We start from the raw sequence: 23,792 nt of genomic DNA on the forward strand, positions 1-23,792 counted from the left end.
AAATTAATAGAATTGTAAATATCTCTATAATAAAATACTACCATAAAGAGTTTCCTTGTTCTGGACATAAATACAGGTTGGTCAGGACAATCACAATTATAACAGGCCTCGGGCCTGACACGATGACCTGGTAATTAAAAGGTTACGAAAATGAAACGTTCAGTTGTCAGAAGCATAGATGAACGGACAGTGGATGCAGCGCTACTTGGATGGACGGCTCTCCTTAATGCTGCCTTCAACAGGTCCTCCCTAAGGCTAGGCGATACCAGCCGCTTGCATCAGTCACTAATGACAAGTCACCAGCGTGGTTGAATTAACAGCAAGATAGCTAATTTTTCGTCCTATAAGACGCACTTGGCCAGTGTTTTCGGATCTAACCTAGTTGTGTAATTAGCCAGATCAGACACTGTAAATTAGGCCCCTTGTGCGTGCCTAAGAATTATCGCTGTCGGCAGCACATTTTCTTGCGGAAACCTGGGGATGTGCTGCCAAAAGTATGCAACTACAGTATATGGAGACCAGACTATCTTGTTCGCCCCTACAAAGTTTGCATCGAGAAGATCAACCCGTTATGTCTTTGTATCAATATGAATGTGTGATGCGTTTCGGCTCTTGAGGAAGTCTTGTGTCTGAGCTGAAACGCATCACGTATTCATATTGATGTGATCATAAAACATTTGACTGCATGAAGCGAGTGCTGGTCGTTTAGCAATAAGTGGATTTAGGACGCGAGCATGGCGAGGACTTAATAACGTACGTCTGGATCACACACCTCGTCAGCCGGTGTTTGTATAAGCCTGGCATGAGGCTGTGTAAACGCCCATAGACTTCAGAATCATGGACAAATCCATTTCCAGGCTTAAAAAAAACATGGCTGCCTTCTTCCCAAAACATCACCATATCTGGGTTGCTCATTTCCACCGAAGTGAACGCGGCTGAGCGGTAATACCACACACGACCCACGGAGAGGAGTGGCGCCGTTACTGCAATCAAGCAGCAGCAAAAAGCCTTTAAAAGGAACACTCCGGGAAACACTGAGGCCCTGAGGGGGTGGAGCATGACTCAATGATTCCCGCTTCTGTGTCTCTTGGATCCCCGAGTCATGTACCGCGTCTCTACAACCCTGAGCTAGGTTTAACCCAGTGCATCAATTTCCGCTGGAGGTACAATGGGGGGACACTGACAGCTCACCCGGTCGGTGCTCCTATCACTACAGGGGTCATCGGTATCCGTTTAAAGAGTCATTGCTGGTAAGTGGTTTGGAGTTGAATAACCAATCAAGTAACCCATCTAATGAAAGCAGAGAAGTCACAGAAAGCCTACGGCCATTTTCCAGCCTGTCTATAGCAGGTCTATAGATCAGCGTCTGACATCCTCCTGGAGTAAGTGCAAAACGTACCCTACATGTGAGCTTGTAAAGGAGTCATCATAGCGAGCAGCAAAATATGGCTTTTAGTCAGACCTGAGGATTGTGGAATTCTGCCCCATGACAAACACATCTTCTATCAGTCGGGCATTACACGGGTCCCATGGACGCTGGGTCAGTGGGATATTTTTAGTATATATTAAAAGGATTGCATAAGAGGAAAAGGGGTCTGCTTCTTTCCCAGAAACAGTGGTAGTCTTGTGCATCGGTCGCCGGAACTGCCTGCCGGATCCGGCAATGTGTATGCAAACAGATTCCATTTGTAGATGGATCCGTCTCACAAATGTATTGCAATACTGGATCCGTCTCTCCGGTTGTCATCCGGACTAAACGGATCTGGTATTTATCTTTTGCACATTTTTTAGAAGTCTGCGCATGCGCAGTAGGGGTCGATCGATTATCGGAAGTACCGATATAATCGGCCGATATTCAGGATTTTGTACATTATCGGCATCTAACCTTGCCGATATACAGATAATGCGTATAAAGCGAATACTAGTGAGTGCTTCCATTATGGAAGAGCGCACTAGTATGCATCGGGTGCCGGGAGCGGGGAAGAAGCACAGCAAGCGCTTCCGATACTCACCCTTCCTGGTCTTCTTTGATGGGGCCCGCGCTATGACGTAGTGCGCTATGACCTGAGGCTGCACGCTGTCAGGTGACAGTGCAGCGCGGGCCGGAGAAGACAGGGGAGCGAGACACCGGACCCGGAGATAAAGAGGAGCCATGGCGCAGGATGGGTGAGGAGTTTTTTATTTTATTCATCTGAGGTCTGACAGGGGTTAATAAAGGGCTGATCTGAGGTCTGATAGGGGTTAATAAAGTCAGTGAGGAGGGGGGGATGGTGTGGAAATGTAAATTATAAAAAATGAACTACCAAATAATGGCTTTATTAATTTATAATTACATTTATAATATACTAGTGCCAAATGCAAATTTCCACCACCTCAGTGAAAAACCGTACAGTGACTGAACTGAAGACATCCTGATGCATACAGAACGGATTGCTCTCCATTCTAAATGCATTAGGAACTCAATACCGGAAAATAAAAACGCTAGTGTGAAAGTACCCTTAGGCTTTCGTTTGGGAGATCCATTCAGGGCTCTCACAAGCGGTCCAAAACGGATAAGTTTGTCCTAATGCATTCTGAATAGATACGGATCTGTAAAACGCTGACAATGTAAGTCAATGGGGACGGATCCGTTTTCACTGACACAATAGAAAACGGATCCACCGCCCCCCCCCCCCCCCATCTGAACAGATGCATGCGGTTGTCTTATCGGTGCGGATCCGTCTCTGCAGATCCGGGACGGATCCTCACCAAACGCGAGTGTGAAGGTAGCTTAACCTGCAATACCAAACACAGCCCCCGCATAAAAGTGGTGCCGTTTCTGGAAAAATAGGCCATTTTTCCAAATTTCTACAATATACTACATAAGAATAGTCTAAATAACAACGTGCTTTATAAACTCATAAAAAAAACTAATTAAAAGGGGTTGTCCCACGGAAAACATTCTACAGTTTTCAAACCAGCATCTGAATACTTTTGTAATGGCGTGTAACTAAAAATGTATTATAGCTACTGAGTCTTTCAATGAAATCTATCTGCATAGCGCCACCTGCTGTTTGCTTTTTTCAAATTTCTTTGTCCTGCTCACCGAGACAGAAGCAAGTGCTCAGTTCCATCCTTCAACTTCCACCAGCTGCAGCGGAAAGGACGCACCCCCTGAGAAAGGACATGCCCCGCTATGCTGCCAGCTCAAGATAACTCTAGCAGAGCAATGAATGGGGAGATCTCTGGATCCATGTAAGTTACAGGACTGGTTCTAGCTTTGTTAGAAATAGATTGTCATGTCCTATATGATGTCTGATTTTAATTTTTACATTAATCATGGGACAACAATGTTATAATAACCTCTTAATGTTACGAGGAGTAACATCTGGCTCCGCAAACTTCATCCTGAAATCGTGGTTAACATCCCAAAAGGACAGTAAAACAAGCAAGGATGAGAATACAAGACCTGCGACTAAGAAGAAGAAAATAAAAGGGGACAGGCGGGAAATTGGAAATCCATTTGTATAGAGGAACTAATTCAGCCCGGGATTCATGGGAATGCACTGAAAGAGAAGCCTTTCCTCTGAACTTGGGAAGCAGCGGGGAAAGATTTATAGGACTCGAGTAGAAACACTTAATGTAACGGCCTTCTCCGCATTGTACGTGCGTTTCACTTGGTCCACAGAGACATTCCCGCTGCAGTCCTCTGGCCTGTCTTCACCCATGTAATATATGCTCTATCTTTGTGCAGCAGGATTTATAACGTGGTGGAGGGTAAAACAACAGAACGTCTACGGTCAAAGATGGTCCCATTTTATACTTTGGGGCAGGCGGAAATCCTGGAGTCAATGAACAATCCTGAGCCCAAAAGAAACCATCATTAATATCTACAAAGCTTAGAACTCCTTCATCTCTTTGCCCAATGAAAACAATTGTGTTTAAACAGATTTTCCAGTTTGCATCACAGCCTTCATTTTGTAATGTATTTCATTTCCCGTTATTAGCCCCTATCTCCCGTTCTAGGCTGTGGTCACATGACCATGTCCATGCAGCTCTTTCTTATTTCCTGTGATGATATGTCCAAAGGCGAGTGTCTATGTAACTAGCTGAGAGGGAGGAGCTATAAACTAGCTGGGTGGTGTTAGGGGCAGTGATAGGGGAGTGTCTATGAAACTAGCTGGACGTTGTTCGGGGCGGGGCTGAAGCTGTGGAAGAGGAAGGAGAAGTGCATTATGGGTTTGGTTGGATGCAGGAACAGGAAGTGCTACATACAGGAAGGAGAAGAAAGCTCAGAACAGCAAAGAAAAAAAACTAAAACGGAGAGCCGCACTGGGAAGATGTAAATGAGGTAAGCAACTACATGAGCTTATTAAAGGAATCCTGGAAAACCCTTTAAGGAGAGAGAGAGGAAATACCAGATGGCAAAAATCAACTGCATCTATAAAGGGGAATCTAAGATGTAGTATTCTCAGTAAAACCCAACTGCACCATCGACAATTCACCTGCAAAGTGCTTTCGGGTACAGTGGGTTCATTTGGTTGATTAAAGGGGTTGTCTAGGAGCAAAAAATATTGTTACGGCCTCAAAGGGTCAACACCCCCCCCCCCCCCCTCCCCAGACCCCTGCCACTCTTATTCCTACACCTACCAGGTCCCTACTGGTTTCTGCTTCCTGGTCCGATCCTAAAATGCATACCAGGAGATGCCTTCTCAGCCATTACTGACTGCAGGGGGGACCTACCTCAGCCAGGGATTGGCTCAGGAAGCTTCTCCAGGCCATTTTATGTGTGCAGAGAGAGGACTAGGAAGCAGAGATCAGCGAGATCATCATAAGAGGAACAACAGGGGCAGGGAATTGGTTGTGGTGAATGGACCAGGACGGGGGAGGGGGGGGGCGGGGTGTCAAGGGAATAATGGCATCTTAGTTTTAATATCCATCTTTATTCCTTCCCAACAATCCTTACCGTGGTAATCCCTTTGATCTCATTTCAGTGGGACAAAATTGAAATACCCAGCACAGCAGCTACTAAATGTACAACTGTACGGAGCAATGTAACAAAAGGAAGAGGCCGCGGGGCTCTCTACAGCTCTGCAGCCTCTATGGACAGCTGATCAGCAGAGGCTCAGAGCTGGATCCCCATGGATCTGATACTGATGACCATTATATTTTAAGTCCTGGCACTTCCCCCGATCAGCTGTTTTTTTTTAGGAAGCGGAAGCTCTGGTGAGCGATTAAGGCTCCCAGCCGTTTTGCAAGTAGAGCGCCGCATATCGTATAGTGGCAGTGCTTGGTATTGCAGCTCAGCACTATTGACTTAAAATGTGGCGGAGCTGCAACTAGGCCACGTGACCGATGTACAGTAATGTCACTGGCCTAGGCTGCGGCACTCAAGCTGATCGCTCTCCTGGCCAAAGGGCATGGGGAGCCGACTTCCCGATGATTGATCAAAATGATTGGAAAAGTATACATGCGAGTTTGAGATATGTATCACTTAATTTTAATCACATATTGTTACAGTCTAATATTGTTCACAGTTTATAGATCACTCCTCTTTGGTTGAATCAGTGTGGTTTAAGGGAGACTTCTAAGTGTCTACGATGTAATTCTCCGAGGGCTGACTACATATGCTCTGGTCTTGTCCAGAGTTAAAAGAATATTGAGTTTGGTTTTCAGGAATTATTCCATGTTAAACCGGGTGAATAAAGTGAAAAGCTATGAAAATATTCTGTATAGAGAAATAAATACTGGGGAAAAATGGAGTAAGGTATGGGCAATATGGAAGTGGTAGGGAGAGGAGTCATCTTTGTTATTTGCGTTGACTTTCATGGCCATTTCCCACTCCTCTCGCCACATGGACCACGGGGCAGGCTTATATTAGAGTCCGCCCAAATCACAGCAAAGCAGATACAGATTTGTCAATTATCAAGCAGTATTCAAACCTGTTGGAAATATTATCCGAAACAACCGCCTTCATGGACCCATACGTTGATCCGCAAGAGGTTGTGTAAATCCCTGGTGCGGTCGGCCATATACTTATGGGGTTATCGGCTTATGTTTTATATTCTACTGCGTTTCATCGTCTCTGAACCCCCTTAACAGCTTTTGACAGTGTTTTTCTCGTCTTCTTATGGCTCTCGCTGCACAGTTTTAATGACTGTGTAAAGGGCTCTTGGTTCTTTTGTTCTGTCTTAGCCCACAGCAAATGTTCCATTACATCTACGTCCGCCTGGTAAAGCGCCAGGAAAGAAAATTTATAAGGCTGTGATTTTATCCAGTTGATCTTCTCTTCCCCCATCGTTAGAGCTGACTTTTACTGTAACATAACGATTCCATCTCGTGGGCGGCTGGGTCAAGGGGCATAAATGCCCCGTGACAAGATCTCAAAATGTTCTACTGATGGTTTCCAGAAGTTGTGCCTCAGCAGCGCCTCCAGGAGGACAAGGTAATTCAAGCAAGTGCTTCTGATCTGCTGCTCCATGTTACAAATCTTACAGGCAAAATGGCACGGCACCATGGGAGCTCTCCAAGCACCATCATCTTCATGACGTCTAGAGAAACATTAGAAAGTGCAATTTCCAAGCAAACTAAAATCAAGCCCCAGAGGTGTAGATAGACTAACCTCCTCCTGGGAGAAGGGCACAGTCCACTGGCCTAGCACTCTATCTTAGAGGGGTTGACCAATTTGCAAAAATCTTTTGAAATGGTTCAAAACCCATTGTTGATTTGACACATCTACATGTCACATCCCAACTTAACCCTGCCGTGCAGCAGAAGGCCCACCCCCCATGCTGCAAGAATAGGGTGCAAGATGGCGGAGGTGATGGGATTCCCCCACGTTACTGCTTTTGTGAGGTCCCTGTAGGATTCTGCGCATTCATGCAATACTAAATGAGCATGTTCGGCGCAAGCGCAGGAAAGGATGTGTCCAGAATGAGACCAGAAAGCAGTGATGCCAATGAATCACATCACCGCTGCCATGTTGCACCCTAGGGATGCAGTGCTAGAGGATTGTAGATGTTTACACAGGCCACAAATGGGGACCAGGGGTAAGCTGTGATGCATTTCATATCAACAATAGCTTACAGGCCTTCTAATACAATGGCCAAGAGTGGATTATTGGTGCCCCACCCTGTGACACTCGCACTCGACACATGAAGCACATGCCCCGTCACCGATGCAAGCAGGATAAGACCAGTGCAATCAGGTTGCTATGAATGACCCCCCCACCCATGAAGGCCAATACATGTTGATAAAGCAATTTACGTGTCTTTTGTGCTCTGCTAGGCGCCTTTCCATGGGTTTTCCATGTTGACATACTGATTGCTTTTTGCAGCTACCTCACAAATTCCACTGGCGTTCCATTCCAATCTCTGGGATGTTTCAGACCTGCTCACTACATCCGCTCTGCTATGTTAGGGCGCTCTATATCCGTGCCCCATTCCTCTGCTACAACAGGAAAAGATCTCCCGAGCAACGCACCGCTCTCAAACATCTCGGCCCACAGAGTCAATATGTTCAGACCCCGTACAACTACAATGGTGTCCGCGTCCCCTGAATGGAGGGGCCTTCAGTGTGTGCTCAGGAGACTGATGAACTCGTAACCACTATGGCTGTCAGCTTCCTTCTCAAAGGCAGGGACACATTATTTTTTAATGGCTACTGACAAGGTTTGCAAATGGAAACAGAACGTGAATTTTCAACGCTTGCCTCGTGGTTAACCTTTACGTAGAATGAGGCCCGAGGTTTGCTCGACAACCTCAATAGCAACAACCGTGAGCCGGCATGTCATTGCCCTTTTCACTCCGACTTGAGGAAGCCCTATACAAATGGCAGAGCTGTCCTGAGACATCTGCAGTATGTGGTAGCAATTTCCCAAATCATTAAAGGGGTTGCCCAGTATTAAAAAAAACATGACCGCTTCCTATCAGACACACCTGACCGAGGGTTGTGCCAGGTAATGCTTCCCAAGCTTCATTGAAGTGAAGTGGAAGGGGCTGAGCTGCAATACCACATATAACCTGTGGACAGAGGTGGTGCTGTTTTAGGAAAAAAGCAGCCATGTTTTTTCTAATACTGGACAGACCCTTTAAAGCAGCACAAATGGCATCACTCAAACCACTTACAAGCTAGAGGAAACCGAACACCACATGATCCACCAGCAACAAAGAATAGATAAAAAAAATTACTTGACAGCTCCTTTGCTGCTGCTACAGTTCTGCCGGCAGGGCTATGTTTACACGGCTGCAGCAATGACAACACGTTGACTTATGACTGCTGCAGCCAATCACTGGGCTCAGCAATGCAGTTAATTGGCTGCAGGGGCGACATCATGTGACCCCTGCACCCAATCACTGGCCCGAGCAGTGCCCTGAAGAGGCCAGTGATTTGCTGCAGTGGTGATATGTTGTCAATGTGATGTCACTGCTTCAGCCAGGTAAACAGAGCTCTGCAGGGAGAACTGGAGCAGGGTCTCTTGGGTTCACATGTGTTGTCTGGTAACCACCTTAAAACAGGACAACCCTTTTAAAAAATGTTCTATGGAAAATCGTAACAATCGTAAAAATCCAACATGGTCGGCCAGATTGCTTGCATTATTTTTTCCACATAGGGTAAGCAATAGAAAAATACCCTTTGTGGGGCTTTCACCATCAGGAGTTGTGTGAATAAATTGTTTTATTCTGACAGATTCTGCTCCTGCAATTGCACTGGAGGCAGAGATTTGGTGATCCCTGCATTCAGCTGCTTTACAGTCCCACCCCTCTGCTCTGAGTAACAGCTGTAGCATCCAACCAGAAAAGCAATACAGCTGTTACTCAGAGCGGAGGGGAGGGGCCGTGAAACAGCTCAAGGCAGAGAGCACTTCACAGTGATGCCCGGCCCCAAGGGCACTTCCAGGAGCAGAACCTGGCAGAATAAAAGTTCATGTTCAAACTACTCCTGATGATGAAAATGTATACAAAAGGTAAGTTTGTACTGCTTTTCCTTAGTGAAAGAAAAATGCAAGCAAACTGGCTGATCATGTTGGATTTGGCGATAATTACTAGGTTCCTTGAAACATTTGTTAGAGTTTTTTTTCAGAAGTAGAACAGGGATGTCCTCAGGATAGGTTATCAATATCTAATTGGGGGAGTTGGGGTCAGACTGCAGGCAATCCAACCAAACAGCTGTATGAAGAAGCTGCAGCACTCCAGTGAGCGCCACGGCCTCCTCTTAGACCAGTGACATCACATTCATTGATCACATGGCATATGTCCCAGCTAAGTGAATGGGCACTGGCTGCAATACCAAGCACTGCCACTATACAATGTATGGCGCTGTGCTTGGTGAGCTGTGAGCAGGCTGGAGCGCTGTGGCCTCTTCAAACAGCTGATCGTAAGAGTTGCAGGTAGTCAGATTGATGCCATTGATAGCATATTGATGACCCATCCTGATGACAGGACATCAATATAAAAATCCTGGAAAACTCCTTTAAACAAAATAATCCACTATAAACCTCTACTATTAAGACCATTTGAGTGACGCCATTTGTGTCGATTTATTTAAGATTGATAAGCACATTTATTAACTCTGCCAAGAACGTGTACATTGAACAGTTCATGGGTCTGAATTAAGAATTCAGTGATTAATAAAGTGATAAAAAAGGCCCCCAAATAATTCTTATCATAAGATAAATGCATAGTTACTCGGACACAAAGCTTTCAGCTACGCTGCTATGCCAAGTGATTAATCACCGCAGGGCAACCCAGGAATATTTGACATTTTTATTTTAGAAACACACAGATAAAATTTCAGATGGAAAAAGAACTGAAGAACACCCAAGAGGCAGACACGACGAGAGCTATGCAAGAATGAATACTAGGTACGTGGTTCTTGTAGGGGTATAACAGTTTCACTGAAGATATTATTTCTTTGTGTATTGAAAAGTTTTCTATTTTGACAATATTTATGTTCCTTTTAATATCTCCTTTTTCTGCCATTCAATAAGAACTTTCTCGGTTTAACTCCAATAGATTGAAATCGTTCATGGTTATGGACACACAGTTGCAGGGCTTGGTACAAGACAGCTCCGATGTCTGCTGCAAGAGCCGTGTGTAACGGGGAGCCGGCGACGCGCTCCTTCCCTGCAGCGCCGCCGGCATCCTGCTAGTGAGGAGGAGCGAGGACGAGGTTGGCGTCCTAGTCTCCATGGTGACAAGGAGGACCCGGCCGCGCACGATTCCTCAGCGTGGCCGGCGTCCTCCATCCCTTAGACAACGAGCAGCTGGGGAACTGAGCGCAGATGTTAATGAATCGGCGCTCAGCTGTACTGAGATGCGGGACATGGGTCACGTGATGCTGGCCAAGTCACATGACCCATCTAGAGAACCTATTTAAACAGGTAACCCGCTGGCCACAGGTTGCCTGTGATTGGTCTTGCTTCATATCTGGCGATTCCTGTGTGCGTGACGTCTACATTTTGACCTCTGCTTGTATTTGACTCTGACCTGGTTCTACCCCCTGTATTGACGCGATCTCTTGGCTCCTGACCTGGTGTTACCCCTGGAACTGACGCGACCTCCTGGCTTTTGACCTTGTCTTGTACTCACTTGGCATTATAGTTTATTGTGTGCTTGTGTACCCTCCATCCTTGACCTTGGCCCATTGTTATTCTGTGCCGGCCTGGGAAGCCTTACATCTGTCTGTCTATTGTGTACGCTCCGTGTTGTTCCTTTCATCAGGCCCCTGCACATACGTAAGCTAGGGACTGCCGTCCAGTTGTACGCAGTCTGTTAGGACGGACCGTGCAAGTAGGTAGGGATAGAGGTGTGGGTGGAGTTTAGGTCATCCCTACCTCGCATTACACTGTGCTTGTAGCTTACTGCAAGCAGAGATATTGAAAAGCCAGAGAAAATGTAACAGAAATTGTATAACTTTAACTAAAAGCTGAATAACCTTTTGGTTTAGGCTACTTTCACACTTGCGTTGTTAATTCCGTTATGGACACCCAGCAGAGGCTCTCAATACCGTAATTAAACAGATCAGTTTTAAATTTTGAACATCAGGATGCATCCGTTCCATTACGATGCGGTTGTGTGAAATCAAAACGAAAAAAAAAAAACGGATCTGTCACTAAATACATTGAAAGTCAATAGGTGACGGATACTTCTTTTTAGGCTCCTATAAAAGCAGATCAGTCACCACTGATTTACATTATTTTCAGTGATGGATCTGTTTTTTTTCCGTTCTTATGACCGGACGAAAAAAAAAAAAAAAAAAAACAAAAAAAAAAAACACAGCTTGCAGCGGTTTTGTGTCCAGTCACGAAAAAGAATGCTGATGGAAAGGAAGACATCTTGATGCATCCTGAACGGATCTCTTTCCATTCAGAATACATGAGGACCAAATAGAAACGTTTTTTTTTTCCCCCCAGTAAAATTAGCATAACACAGTCACAGTGGCGCTGTAAAGCCTCATGCACACCACCGTATTTTGGATCTGCGTCCAATCCGCATTTCGTTGCAGATTGCACACGGACACATTAATTTCTATGGGCCTGAAAAAAAACGGACATCATCCGTGTGCTGTCCGCATCCTGGTGTCCATTCCGCAAATTATACAACATGTCCTATTCTGGTCCATACGGCGCACAAGAATAGCCATTTCTACTAATGGGGCTGTGAAAAATACGGATTGTACACAGAAGGTATCCGTATTTTGAAGATCCGTGGTTTGCGGACCCCAATGCGGATACGATAGTGTACAGGAGGCCTAATAACAAAGCTTGTGACCTATAGTAGCTCTGCTGAATATTTTGAGGAGTCCCATTTCAACTTTTCAGTGCTGCCACCAGTCCGCAGATCGGCACTTCAACTTTCTTTAGATTGAAGACACAATCGCGACTGTATGACGGTGTCACTGCACCGCTCAACTGTGCATGCACGTTCCCAATGCTGCTAATGAAGTATTTACATCAGCAGTATAAGCGTGGAGGGACCTTTTACCGATCATGAGGACCACCTATAGTAAACACGGTTACTACATTCCTTTTTTACAGAAACCCGAGAAGCGAGTTGGCTCAGATGGAAGCTAGGGCGCATGCTTGACTATGCTCACATGCTCACTCCCACAATCCTGGCCAACATACAGGTGGGAGGTGTTCACTGCACTGCGCAAGCGCTGCCACTGCTGCAAGATTCCAGTGGTGGCCATATCCCCCTAACCAGCATTTCTACAAGGAGGTATGTAGTACCCTAGAGCAGGCACTACCAATCTTTCACCCTGCTACTAAGAGGCTAACAATAATGTCATCTGTGTATTTATTCCAGGTCCTCCTACACTGTGCATTCAGAATATTGCTATGAAACTGTTATGTTCATGTACTGTGTCTGATTCACCAGCAGGTGGCAGTGTATCTGGCAGATAGAGATCTTTAGATTGGAATGGTATGTTCCATTCCATTCTCCTGTTTTTGGGCAGAAGTGGGTTAGTCTTGCATCCTACTAAGGGAGGGGTTGCAGCAGAGAGATAGATCAGTCTACAGTTGAGAGTGAAATTGGGAGTTGGAAGGAGATGAGGAGTACCCTGACTCCTTACAGATTAAGAGACAGAGTATCACAAGGGGGTCAACAGCCAAAAGGAACATGATCGGCCCCTGTGAGGCTGCGCGTTGCAGGTACAGGAAAGGAGGCACTTTCACTAAAAGGACTTATAATCAACTGAGCTACAGATGGGACCCAAGCAATGAGATGGGAATATCCCTTTAATATCACATACGGTATATTATTTTCCAGTGCCAAACTGGTACTTTCTGAGTCTGGTTAGTTGGGAAAAGTCTACTTTAAACGTCTATTAAAATAAAAAGAACAACAGTTTAAAAAAGTAAAAATAAATTACAGAAGGGTTTACTATGTATAGCATCGCCATGTTCCACAATATGAAAATCTGAGAAACCACATAACTGTATAGAATGGGTCCTTTTGAGAGAAATTGACTATTTTTACAGTTGTCTTTTGCGCAGATCCATCATGTGAAAACAGGCTGAATTCTGTGCCAGCAGACGATGCACAGGAAAGACCCACTAAAGTAAAGGATCTTCTCCCTGAAAAGACCAGCGGATCTGCATAATAAGTGCTTTTTCATAAATCCTAGAGGAAATCTCCAGTAAGTGACAGATGCATGAGGCCCGGACAAGCATGAAGACATAAAAAGCTAAGAGTGCCGTAAGGAACCATCTGACCTCCTGCCAGTCCCAATAAAAAGGCGACATAAAAAAAAACCAAAAAGCCAGAAGATGTGTAATTTAAGCCGGCTGCTAGAACACAGAAGAGCCGGATTAGACTTTAAAAGCAAAGAAAACCATCTATTCTCTATGATCGATACCAGCTCATTCCAAGGGGGTCTGTAATGCAGATGTGCTGAAAGTCTTTTTACATTTCATTCACGCTTCATGGTCTTCCATTTGACATGGAAAACCTTAATGAACTTATGTGGAGGCAAAACAGAGAAACACCTTTCATCCATACATATTAAAATATTTTCTGATCGGGATGGAATGTGTACGGCTGGCTTAAAGGGCATGTGCACTTGTGCCCAAAATTATTTTAAAAAAATTCCACCTCATCAATAACCTTGATTAAAAATATCCTATAAACATTTCATACATACAGCTCTTATTCAGGCCTGTGTTTCCATGGTTACAGACTACAAACTGCGTAGTCTGATCCTGCATTCATACACTCTACCAAATGTATAATAGCAGGAAGTAGAGGATGGGGAGTATGGCCGCAGCGGCAGACTACAGCATGTTCAATGTACGGTAGTCTGTAACCATGGAGATACAAAACAGTAGGATATATTTAATCAAGATTCACAAACTTTTTTTTTATGTGCACTGGCTGTAAAAAGCTGGACTTTACTTCTCTATATAATGTATTAAAGCGTTTGTCCCACAAAAAAATATTCTACAGTTTTTAAACCAGCTTCTGGCCATGAATAATTTTGTAATTGCAATGAATATAAATTTAGTATAACCACTGAGTAATTCAATAAAATGTCTCTGTATAGCGCCAACTGTTTTTTCTTTGTCCTGCTCACTGAGATGGCCGCACATGCTCAGTTTCATCCTTCAACTGCCTCCTGATCTATGATAGAGAGCTGCAGCAGAAAGGACACGCTCACTTAACTGCAGCAGTAAGGGCACTCCCCCTGAGCTGTCAAATTAATATAAATCTAGCAGAGCAATGAATGGTGAGATCTCTGGATCCATGGGAGGTTTTAGCTTTGTTAAAGATTGTCATGTACTATATGATGTCCGATTTTACTTTTCTACATTAGTCATGGGACAACCCCTTTAAAAAGGTGTGAAAAAAAATTGTTCCCGTGATAGAATGGAGAGAAAAAATAAAATAAAAAACTCCTCCACATAGTTTTTTGGGACTTTGTTTTTACAGCATTCACTATCAAGTAAAAACGACATAATGATCCTACTCTATGATTCTATGGTCAGTACGGTTACAGTGCTATCTTTTTCATTTTTGATGTTTTACCACTTTAAACAAATTTTAACTTAAAAAATGCTTTTCTTCCCGACACTAACAACTTTTTTCATTTTTTCTTTTGATGGAGCTGCGCAAGGTTTTTTTTGGGGTGGGGAGAGCGGTAGTTTTTATTGGTACCATTTTGGGGTATGGTTAATTGGGTTTTTTTGGGGAGGGGGGAAGGGGTGAGGCGACCAAAAAAAAAACAGCCAGTATAGCAATAACAAATTAATCAGCTCCTAAAAGGGGTTATACAAGTTCTAGAATCCACCCCCATACACCAGAGACCCTCACAGAAGTTATACTTACCTCGCTCCCGGGCACCCACGTCGCTTCTCATACCAGCACAGTCGCCGCTGAATCTCCCCGTCGCGCGGATGAAACCATCCGGCATTGGGGTGGGGCAGCCAATAGCAGGCAGTGACGGGAACGCGCCTCCCTAGTGTCACCCGCGATGCTATGGAGGCTCGTCCCCGTCACTGTCTGCTATTGGCTGCTCCCACGCCTGATATTTTTATCCGCGCGGCGGCCATGCCAGTATGTGAAGCAAAGTGGGTGCTGGGGAGCGAGGTAAGTAGAACCTCTGTGAGGGGCCGGGCGTATGGGGGTGGATAACCCCTTTAACCAGATTAACATATGGTTTTCGGGGGCAAATACTAGACACAGAGGGAGTCCGGTGTGTAATAAAAGCTTTTCCTCCATACATACTCAGCTGAGCTATATACCAAACGCTGAAGTGGCTTAGATTTCTGTTCTAACATTTTACAAGTTTGGCGATGGTTACGAGGGGCCGGGGGTCACATTCGCGCTCCATAGGTAAATTATTTAGTGCGTGATGACCATTCCGTGTTCAATTATGGTGTTTTCCTTCTAAAGTAGACTGTTCTGCAAACTTACCCTAAATTAATCAGTTTATTCTTTAGTCCAGATCACTCGGGGCTGTGGGCAAGTCACGAGCAGTACTAAATAGACCCGCTGTGCCATCATGCCGATGAGATTTTCTTCACCCACGATATATTACAAGAACATATCTTTCCACAATATGACATTATATTTCTGGTTAATGCAATATCTGCTCCAGCATGTTATTATATACCCCAGCTGCAGTGCATGCTGGGACATGCAATGCAAAAACAGCTGGAAAGACAAAGGTGGCGTAACATACACAACGTAAAATGCAGCACACAAGCAATCAAACAGGAGCCACACACATATCCCCAGGGGAGAGCTTTGATGCCAGTTATATTAACATCCCTTGTAGAGTAATCGCTCAGCATCTGTAGAAGCCTGAACTATAATGGTCGTGTCGTACTTGACAGCAGCCGCGGATCTGGGCAGAACATCACACAGCCACCCGGGAACAGTCGAGACGTTCTTCTTGTTAAACAAAGGAAATTTCTGTTTTGTTGCCATCTTTTTTTGTTTCCCGTGAAGGACAAAGTCTTATTCAAGATTGCAGGGGCAGGAGGAAAAGGTCTCCACTCCGTCTGTCAGACCCAGGAGCACATTCATACTCTGCAGGGTGGATTTAAAGGAGCACACCAAAAAACCTGAAACCATGTCATCATGCCTAGTGCAGGGCTGGAGGGGACAGTGCACAAAAGTAGTCATGCGCCATCAAGGCCCTGTACTAGGCATAATCTTAGTAACATTATTTTTGTCCCGTGAACATGGAAGGACAAATATCTGACTGAGAAAGGGGGCTGCAAAACTCATTCTCACCCTCAGGGCCCCTATGCCCAACCGTCTATACTTTAGGGAAAGTATGCCTAACCTGCGGACCTCCAGTTGTTGCAAAACTACAACTCGTTTTACAACAGCTGGAGGGCTGCAGGTTGATCATCCCTGTTTTAGGGAAATGTACTCAGGTTCATCAGAAGATCCATTTGGGGCCTCTGTCGGAGAAAGATAGAACAAACAAAATCCCGTTTGCAGGACTTCTGCCCGCTAAAAAAGTGGATTCCCGAATTATAGTTAATGGCCCTATTCGGTGTAGTTACTGTATGTGCCGAAACTAGCGCCTCCATTATTTTCATTGTTCTGCTTCTGTAACTGAGCAGAACAGTGGAAATGACTAGTGCTGGTGTGAACATGTCCTTACTCTGCTTTCCTAGTACTTACTTTAATTATAGTAAATATAGTAAATTTAATCGAATACTGTGGATTATCAAACAGTGATAGAAAGTCTAGAAAGAATTCTGGAAGAAAAGCCAAAGTGGGATGCCAAAGGGTTATTCCCACCATAGACTTGTATGGCTCTGCTGTTTTGGTAACTCCCATAGACTTGACTTCTGTTGCAGCTGGTGGTAGTTGAAGGATTGAACTGAGCGTGTGCGTCCACCTCAGTGAGGTGGACAGAGAAACAAGAAAATGAGCAGATAGCAGTTGCTGAAATAAAGATAGAACTGCAATTTTCTAATAAAGTATAATATACAGTACTATAATACAGCTGCAATAAGTGAGCATGGCAGCAGCACAGGATTACAGAACTCCTCACTATTGCCTTCTGAAAATATTCACAGAATAAGTTTTCCAAGGCAGCCTTTATATTTTATAGGAAATCTATTTATTGGTGTTAGTTGATTTGCATGCTACTGCCATAAGACAGCCTCTGTGCCAGCAGTCTGTGGAGAATAAAATGATATTTAATAAAATAATAAGATCATAAGACTATACTAAGAATATATTGAACAGTTGCTGATCATGCAATTTCCTAAGATAACGAGAAAAGTTAGTGCATGTCCACAGCGTTGCTGTCTCACAGATTGACACCAGGCCATCACATGGTATAATTACTCGATGTATTACAACCTGTGGCCTCGAGCTATGTACAGCCTTCATCTTGCTTGGTGGGCCAAATGCCACAATCAAGTTCTGGAGTAAATGGACAAACAAGATTCAACACATGCAAAGTGTCTTCAAAGGAGGGTTAAAATTTCATCTAAGTGGTACCAAAATGGAGCAATTAGCCAGCTGCTCGGGTGGCCATAGGCAACTGTTAATATCTGAGTCAGCACCTGAGTATATGAAGACGCATGAGAATCCTTGGTTTGTGTGGTTGCATGGAGACTTCTAATGATTTTAAAGTCAAGAACATGGTCTACAAATATATAATGACAACTCAAAATCTGTCATCACAACGGAAGCAGCAATCATGTGGTTGCATCTCTCCCTGAATTCATTTGAGGTCAGCAGGCAAAAGGAGAGGCATCATATAGAGTAGTTTCCCATCCAAAAGAGGTCACCTTGCAGTGGTGAATGGGCACAGATGATTTTGCTAGATTTCATATATCTTTTTTTATATAGTGAACATAGCATTAGTTTACATATTCTATGTTTGCAGACTGTTGTTGCATTGTGTTTGTTTTTACTCCTATAATTATGCAATCATTGGGAGTTATGTAATAAATCATAAGCAGTAACTAAGGCTACTTTCACATCTGCATTTTCCTTTCCGGTATTGAGATCCGTCGTAGGATCTCAAAACCAGAGGAAAACGCTTCAGTTTTGTCTCCATTCATGGTCAGTGGGGACAAAACTGAACTGAACGGAATGGAATGCACCCGAATGCATTCCTTTCCATTTGGTTGCGTTCCCATGCCGGACACAAAACTGCAGCAAGCAGCGTTTTTGTGTGCGTCATGGGATAGGGATGAAGACTGATCCAGCATGAACACATTATAAGTCAATGGTGCCGGATCAGTTTTTTTGGACACAAAAGGAAATGGATTAGACGCCCATTGACTTACAATGGTTTTAGTGCCGTATCCGTCTTGGTCATTTTAGAGATAATACAACCGGATCCGTTCAGAGCGGTTACAGCCGGAAGCGTTTTTGATGATCCCTGCCAGATCCAGCAAAAATGCTGATATGAAAGTAGTGTAAAAAAAACATATTGAAGATAAAACACCAGAGTTTATATTGAAAGTATTTCCAGTTATCAAACAACTTTCTATAAATCATTAAATCAATCACAGGGAACAAACTCCCATTTTATACGTACTAAACATTAAAGGCTACGTTTTACAACAGGAGGTACCCAGTGATTAAATAATATCTACATACCATCAGTGTTTATTCTCCCTCTGACGGGATATCATCTTAGCTGTGATTTTTAAATCATTAGTACAATAAATGACAAGAAACCTTGTAATTTATCCTATTAGACAAAAATGCCTCTTTTTCCACTTATCAGGCCGCTTTCCACACCCTTGCCTCCTAAAGTAAATCACTTATGCTGAATCAACTGACAAAATCAGTCTCCCCAGAGAAGATGTCTTTGCATCTTCACTGGGAGTTTAGTTTAGAAGGTGGGGGAACAGAAAAGAAGACTGATAAGTGGGGAAAGAGGCATGGTCCATAATAAAATATATAACACATTTTCTTATCTTCACTTGTACTGCTGATTTATAGAAAGTTCTTAAAAATTGGAGGTATACTTATCAAGTCTGGTGTCTCATGTTCAATGCTTTTTCTTTTTTTTTTGGTAACCCCCTATAATCATTATCATACGTGACTTGCAATGACTATATAATTGTAGCCTGCAAGCACCACTTGAAAATTGCGGTTACAATTTCTATGACATAGTTTTGAGGATTGTCAATGTATACTTGTGGACCATGTCACGTGCTAGCAAAGATATCGACAGCTGCTTAGGGGCTACACTTTAAAAATTACAGATATGTGTAGTGTCCACAAGTTGCTGTCACTAAACGATCCACTGTCCTCTAATTAGTTTAAAAGCTGGTACACGTTAAATTTTAATAATCATTCCTGATTCACGTTGCTCCTCTTTTCTGCTGAAAGGACTAGTTGACTCAGGAATGTCCTCATGGGTTCCTTTTATTTAGTATTTTGAAGCTGTCCTAAAATGAAAGGGTTTGCTGAAGACTGACATTACTTATTAAGGGCACTTACAGTTATCTTCTAATGTGTCATTATCCACAGGTTGAATACTTCAAAAACTTTACTGAAGTTAATGATCAACCAGCAATATCAGACTATGGACCGCCTCCTTCAACCTATGTTAAAGGCACTTGAATCTAGGCCTTATATACACTTGACAATACTCTGTACGCCCCTACTATACTGCCAAGTGGCTCCAATTAGCCATACTGCTGCAGATGAACTGTTTATGGTACAAGGTACATGTACATAATGTGCATGAACCCTTATTGAAAAGTCTAAGCATAACCTTATGTACAGTAAGTGCATGAAGTATGCTGTATTTTTGCTCCATAAAACACACTTTATTCCCCAAAAGTGGGGCAAAAACTGCAGTGCATTTTATGAAGTGAATACAAATGAGTGCTTCAATTATGGAAATGTTCATTAGTACACAATAGGACCAGGGAATATAGCTCTCCAGATGCTGGCTGTACTCACCGCTCCCTGGTCTTCTCTGAGCACTGCGCTGCACTGTCCAGACTGCGTACAATGTCAGGATGCAGCGTACCATGACCTGACGCTGTGGGATGTCAGGTCCTAGTGCAGCATGGTGCCAGCAGGGAGCCAGGGGACGGCGAGTGCAGGAAAAGCACGAGTGGAGAAGAAGGGGTAAGGTTTTTTGTTTGTGTTTTTATGTCTAATGAGGATTTGATTTGGGGGTCTGATCTGTCTGATGAGGTTTGGGGGTCTTAATGTGAATCTGATCAGGACTGAGTCTGATCTGAGGTCTGATGAAATGGGGGGGGGGGTTCTGATTTGAGGTCTGATGAAAAATATATTTCTTATTTTTCACTGCTAAATCCTAGGTGCGTCTTATGGTCCAGATATGGTAACTACTTTTTGTGAAAATCCTGTCCTCTAAGGGCTCATGCACACGACTGTATGCCCTAGGCTTCTCCTACATCATCGCTACCAGGGGGAAGCCTAGGCGGTGTTGCTTGCAGTGCCATGGTGCACCAATCGGAGCAGTCCTGCCAAAACTGCACCAAGAGCCTTATTTGAATAAAAATAGAAACCATTTCACTGGCTTAGGCTACTTTCACACTCACGTTTGGTGCGGATCCATCATGCATCTGCACGGACGGATCAGTTCAGATAATACAACCGTCTGCAGCCGTTCAGAACAGATCCGTTTGTATTATCTGTAACATAGCCAAGAGGGATCCGTCATGAACACCTATTGAAAGTCAATAGAGGACGGATCCATTTTCTATTGTGCCAGATTGTGTCATAGAAAACTGATCCGTCCCCATTGACTTACATTGTGTGTCAGGACGGATCCGTTTGGCTCTGTTTCGTCAGACGGACACCAAAACGCCGCAAGCAGTGTTTTGGTGTCCACCTCCAAAGCGGAATGGAGACAGAACTTAGGCAAACTGATGCATTCTGAGCGGATCCTCATCCATTCAGAATGCATTTGGGCTGATCTGTTTTGGACCGCTCGTGAGAGCCCTGAACGGATCGCACAAACGGAAAAACAAAACACCAGTGTGAAAGTAGCCTTAGCGGTCCAGATTTGTTACAATAAAAAGGATGGTTATGTACTGGAGACTCCATTAAATATGGAAAGAAAGTCTGTAGGGAATTCAACCTAAACATTTTGAAAATAAGAACACTACACGTCCCCGTGACCAGCAGTTTATCTCAATGTCCTTTTTACACAAAGACCTACTACAGTAAATACAAACTGGGCCAGGACAGGCAGAGGAGTCCATTTATGAGTTTTTAGTGAGGGCAGGGGGTCAAAGGAAGAAAGTGAACTCATTGATAATGATTTAGTGCCTCATCATTACACAGAAAAGCAATAAAAAAGGCTCCTCCGCCAAAAAAAGAAATTTACAACACAACATCCCAGATATGTAAGTTATGTGCAAGTGGGAGTCATGACTGTGCAGCCGGAAAACAAGATCAGAAAGCCGACCATCAAATTCTTAAAATTACCATGGAAAACATAGGGGAAAATACAAACTTCACTGAGACCACACTGCATGCGGTTGTGGACAAAAAATGTTAAACTTAAAAAATAAATACAGGTCATGTCTCCAACCTAATAACCTAGTGCCCAAACTAGTTCTAACTATCCACAGTGGGCCCCAAAGGATGTCCACCACAGTGACAGCCAAACTAGTCGGCCACAGTTGTTCTCCTCGTACCTGGGCTGATCATGACACCACTGGCAGTGACGGTATTCTGTTGCAGACTGGTTGTCAGGGATAAAGCGTCTAGTCCCCAGGTTTGTCAACTCCCCACCAACTCAGAATTAATCTAAGACCAGGGAAAGATAGTTATAGCGGCGATAACCAAGCCAGTCTAACGTATTATCCAAAACAAACCTTGATTCTTGTTGTTCTTCACACCCTCTCGGCTCTTCTTTAAAACGGCTTTTAACATTTTCTATGAGTCCTGTAATAAAGAAGAAAAAACAAACCTTAATGCATACAGATATTCATTGGTATCCAACAGAACCAATACTTATTTACTTTGAACATGCACCAATCATTTACAAATGGAAGTAATGGAGTATCTGGTTGACTTCCAATGGACGGTACGTGTAAGCATCAGCTAAACGATAAGGACACAACCAACATTATCAGTGGTGGTTTGGCAGTCAAACAAAGAGACCGGTTGGCTAACGGTAGATGTTACATCCTCGAGACATTATTAAGACCTCATGCACATGGCACATTCTTACAGATCTATGTTGTATGGATTCATAGTAGGACATCAGAGGAAGCTGGGACAGAAAAAGAAATTGCAGCATCAACTCTCTTTCTAAAGTTATCTCTGCCAAGTGCTCTATACACATTCAGTTTAGCCAAGTGTGTAGATGTATGTACGGTCAGACACTTCTGGGGGCTAGTTATCTCCCCGGAGAACAGAAGTGTTGAGCACTGACATTTAACGTCCCTGTTCCTTCTCTCCCCCATCATCTCAATCTGGAGCTACTCATACAAACTAGAAGGTCAGTGGGGCCTGACGAGGTGTTTCTTATCAACCACCCTATTTCGGTGGAATTCAGCAGGACAAAGTGAGTAGATCTTTTTGTTTCCTTGTGTCTACAAGTTTCCCAATGAAGTAAATCTGTCCAGACACTGGTAGATGACATACTGTCTATCCTCAGAACCCCTCCACGTGCCTCCTTCCCTTTTCTACAACTTTCTTAGAGAAACCAAACATTTTCTATTCTACAACTTTATTTTTGGCAGAAAAGGGTGCAGCTTACAAAAAATAATAATCTGCATACCACATGATATCAGAGTTTGAAGGCTAAACACAAAGACTTTGAAGTCTTCTCCTGAATCAAAGACATAAAAAAATATTTTTGGGCGAAACACCAAAGCTATAAGGAACACAAAGAATAATTATCAAAACCTTATGGGGAAGTTAACATATCTGGTTAATATTAATTCATTGCTAGAGGTATAGGGAGGATATGGAGGGGACAATCTGGGGAAATAGTTTACAGGAATAATGGTAAATTAGGATCTTGGCAGAAGAAAAAGCAACTCCTAACTTTAGAACCTTGTGCTTCATGGTTATGTCCACACTTTAGTGGAGAGGCTGTAGATTATCCTCTAGGATTTTTTGGATGCCAAATCCGCTGTGTATTAAATTAGCATCAAAGAAGGTGAAATTTTATGAAATCTCAACCGTATGCTGTTGAAAAAATATCTGTACTTTAAGTAACATGCAGTGTGGAAGTCCGCAGCAGGTCAATTGTTTCCGACGACTTGCACAGCAGTGCATAGCGGGAAATCAGTGGCAAAGTGCTGAAGAAATCTGCAGATCTGGCCATAGATTTGATTTGACAAGAAAACGGAGGTGAAATCCACTATGGACTGAAATGAAATCCTCAGGATAGGCCATCAGTATCTGATTAGTGGGGGGGGGGGGGGGGTCTGACACCTTGGAAATAGCACCAGCAGTAGGTGACGGAACTGAACAGCTCTATCCTTTGCTGCAGCACTGCTCCCATTCACTTCCATAAGAGCAGTACTACAGTAACCAGCTCCGTCCACACAATGGACAGAGCGCTATGGTCCTAGCTGCTCTCAAACAGCCGATTAGTGCGGATGCATATTGTCAGGTGCCCTGCTGATCAGATATTGATAGCCTATGTGGTGGCATTTCTTTGCTCTGGATTCTGCACATGCACAACAAGCCAATGGTGCACTGCAATGCAAAGGGTCCAGCATGCTCTGGACTCCAAGACTATGTGAAATAGGGTTTGAAAACCTCATCCATATGTACTGGACTATCAACCGTGCTAGATTCTCAGTGTGTAATCCACAAAAATTACACCATGGCTGAACTCACCATGCCGCCACAATGTGATGTCTGGTTCAC

The 23,792-nt window shown here is 43.7% G+C and overlaps 1 protein-coding gene across 9 annotated transcripts in view; it reads right to left on the reverse strand.

The window, feature by feature from the left end:
• The window catches only part of TANC1 (tetratricopeptide repeat, ankyrin repeat and coiled-coil containing 1), a 192,186-nt gene that overhangs the window by 103,967 nt on the left and 64,427 nt on the right, over positions 1–23,792 (reverse strand). For all 9 annotated transcript variants that reach the window (XM_044302880.1, XM_044302885.1, XM_044302884.1 and 6 more), the window contains exon 2: positions 21,779–21,848. In XM_044302880.1, coding sequence (XP_044158815.1) covers positions 21,779–21,836 — 58 coding nt within the window. In that variant the 5' untranslated portion in view covers positions 21,837–21,848. The remainder of the gene's footprint in view (positions 1–21,778; positions 21,849–23,792) is intronic.

This window comes from Bufo gargarizans, chromosome 8 (genome assembly GCF_014858855.1).
Source record: "Bufo gargarizans isolate SCDJY-AF-19 chromosome 8, ASM1485885v1, whole genome shotgun sequence".
Taxonomy (NCBI): domain Eukaryota; kingdom Metazoa; phylum Chordata; class Amphibia; order Anura; family Bufonidae; genus Bufo; species Bufo gargarizans.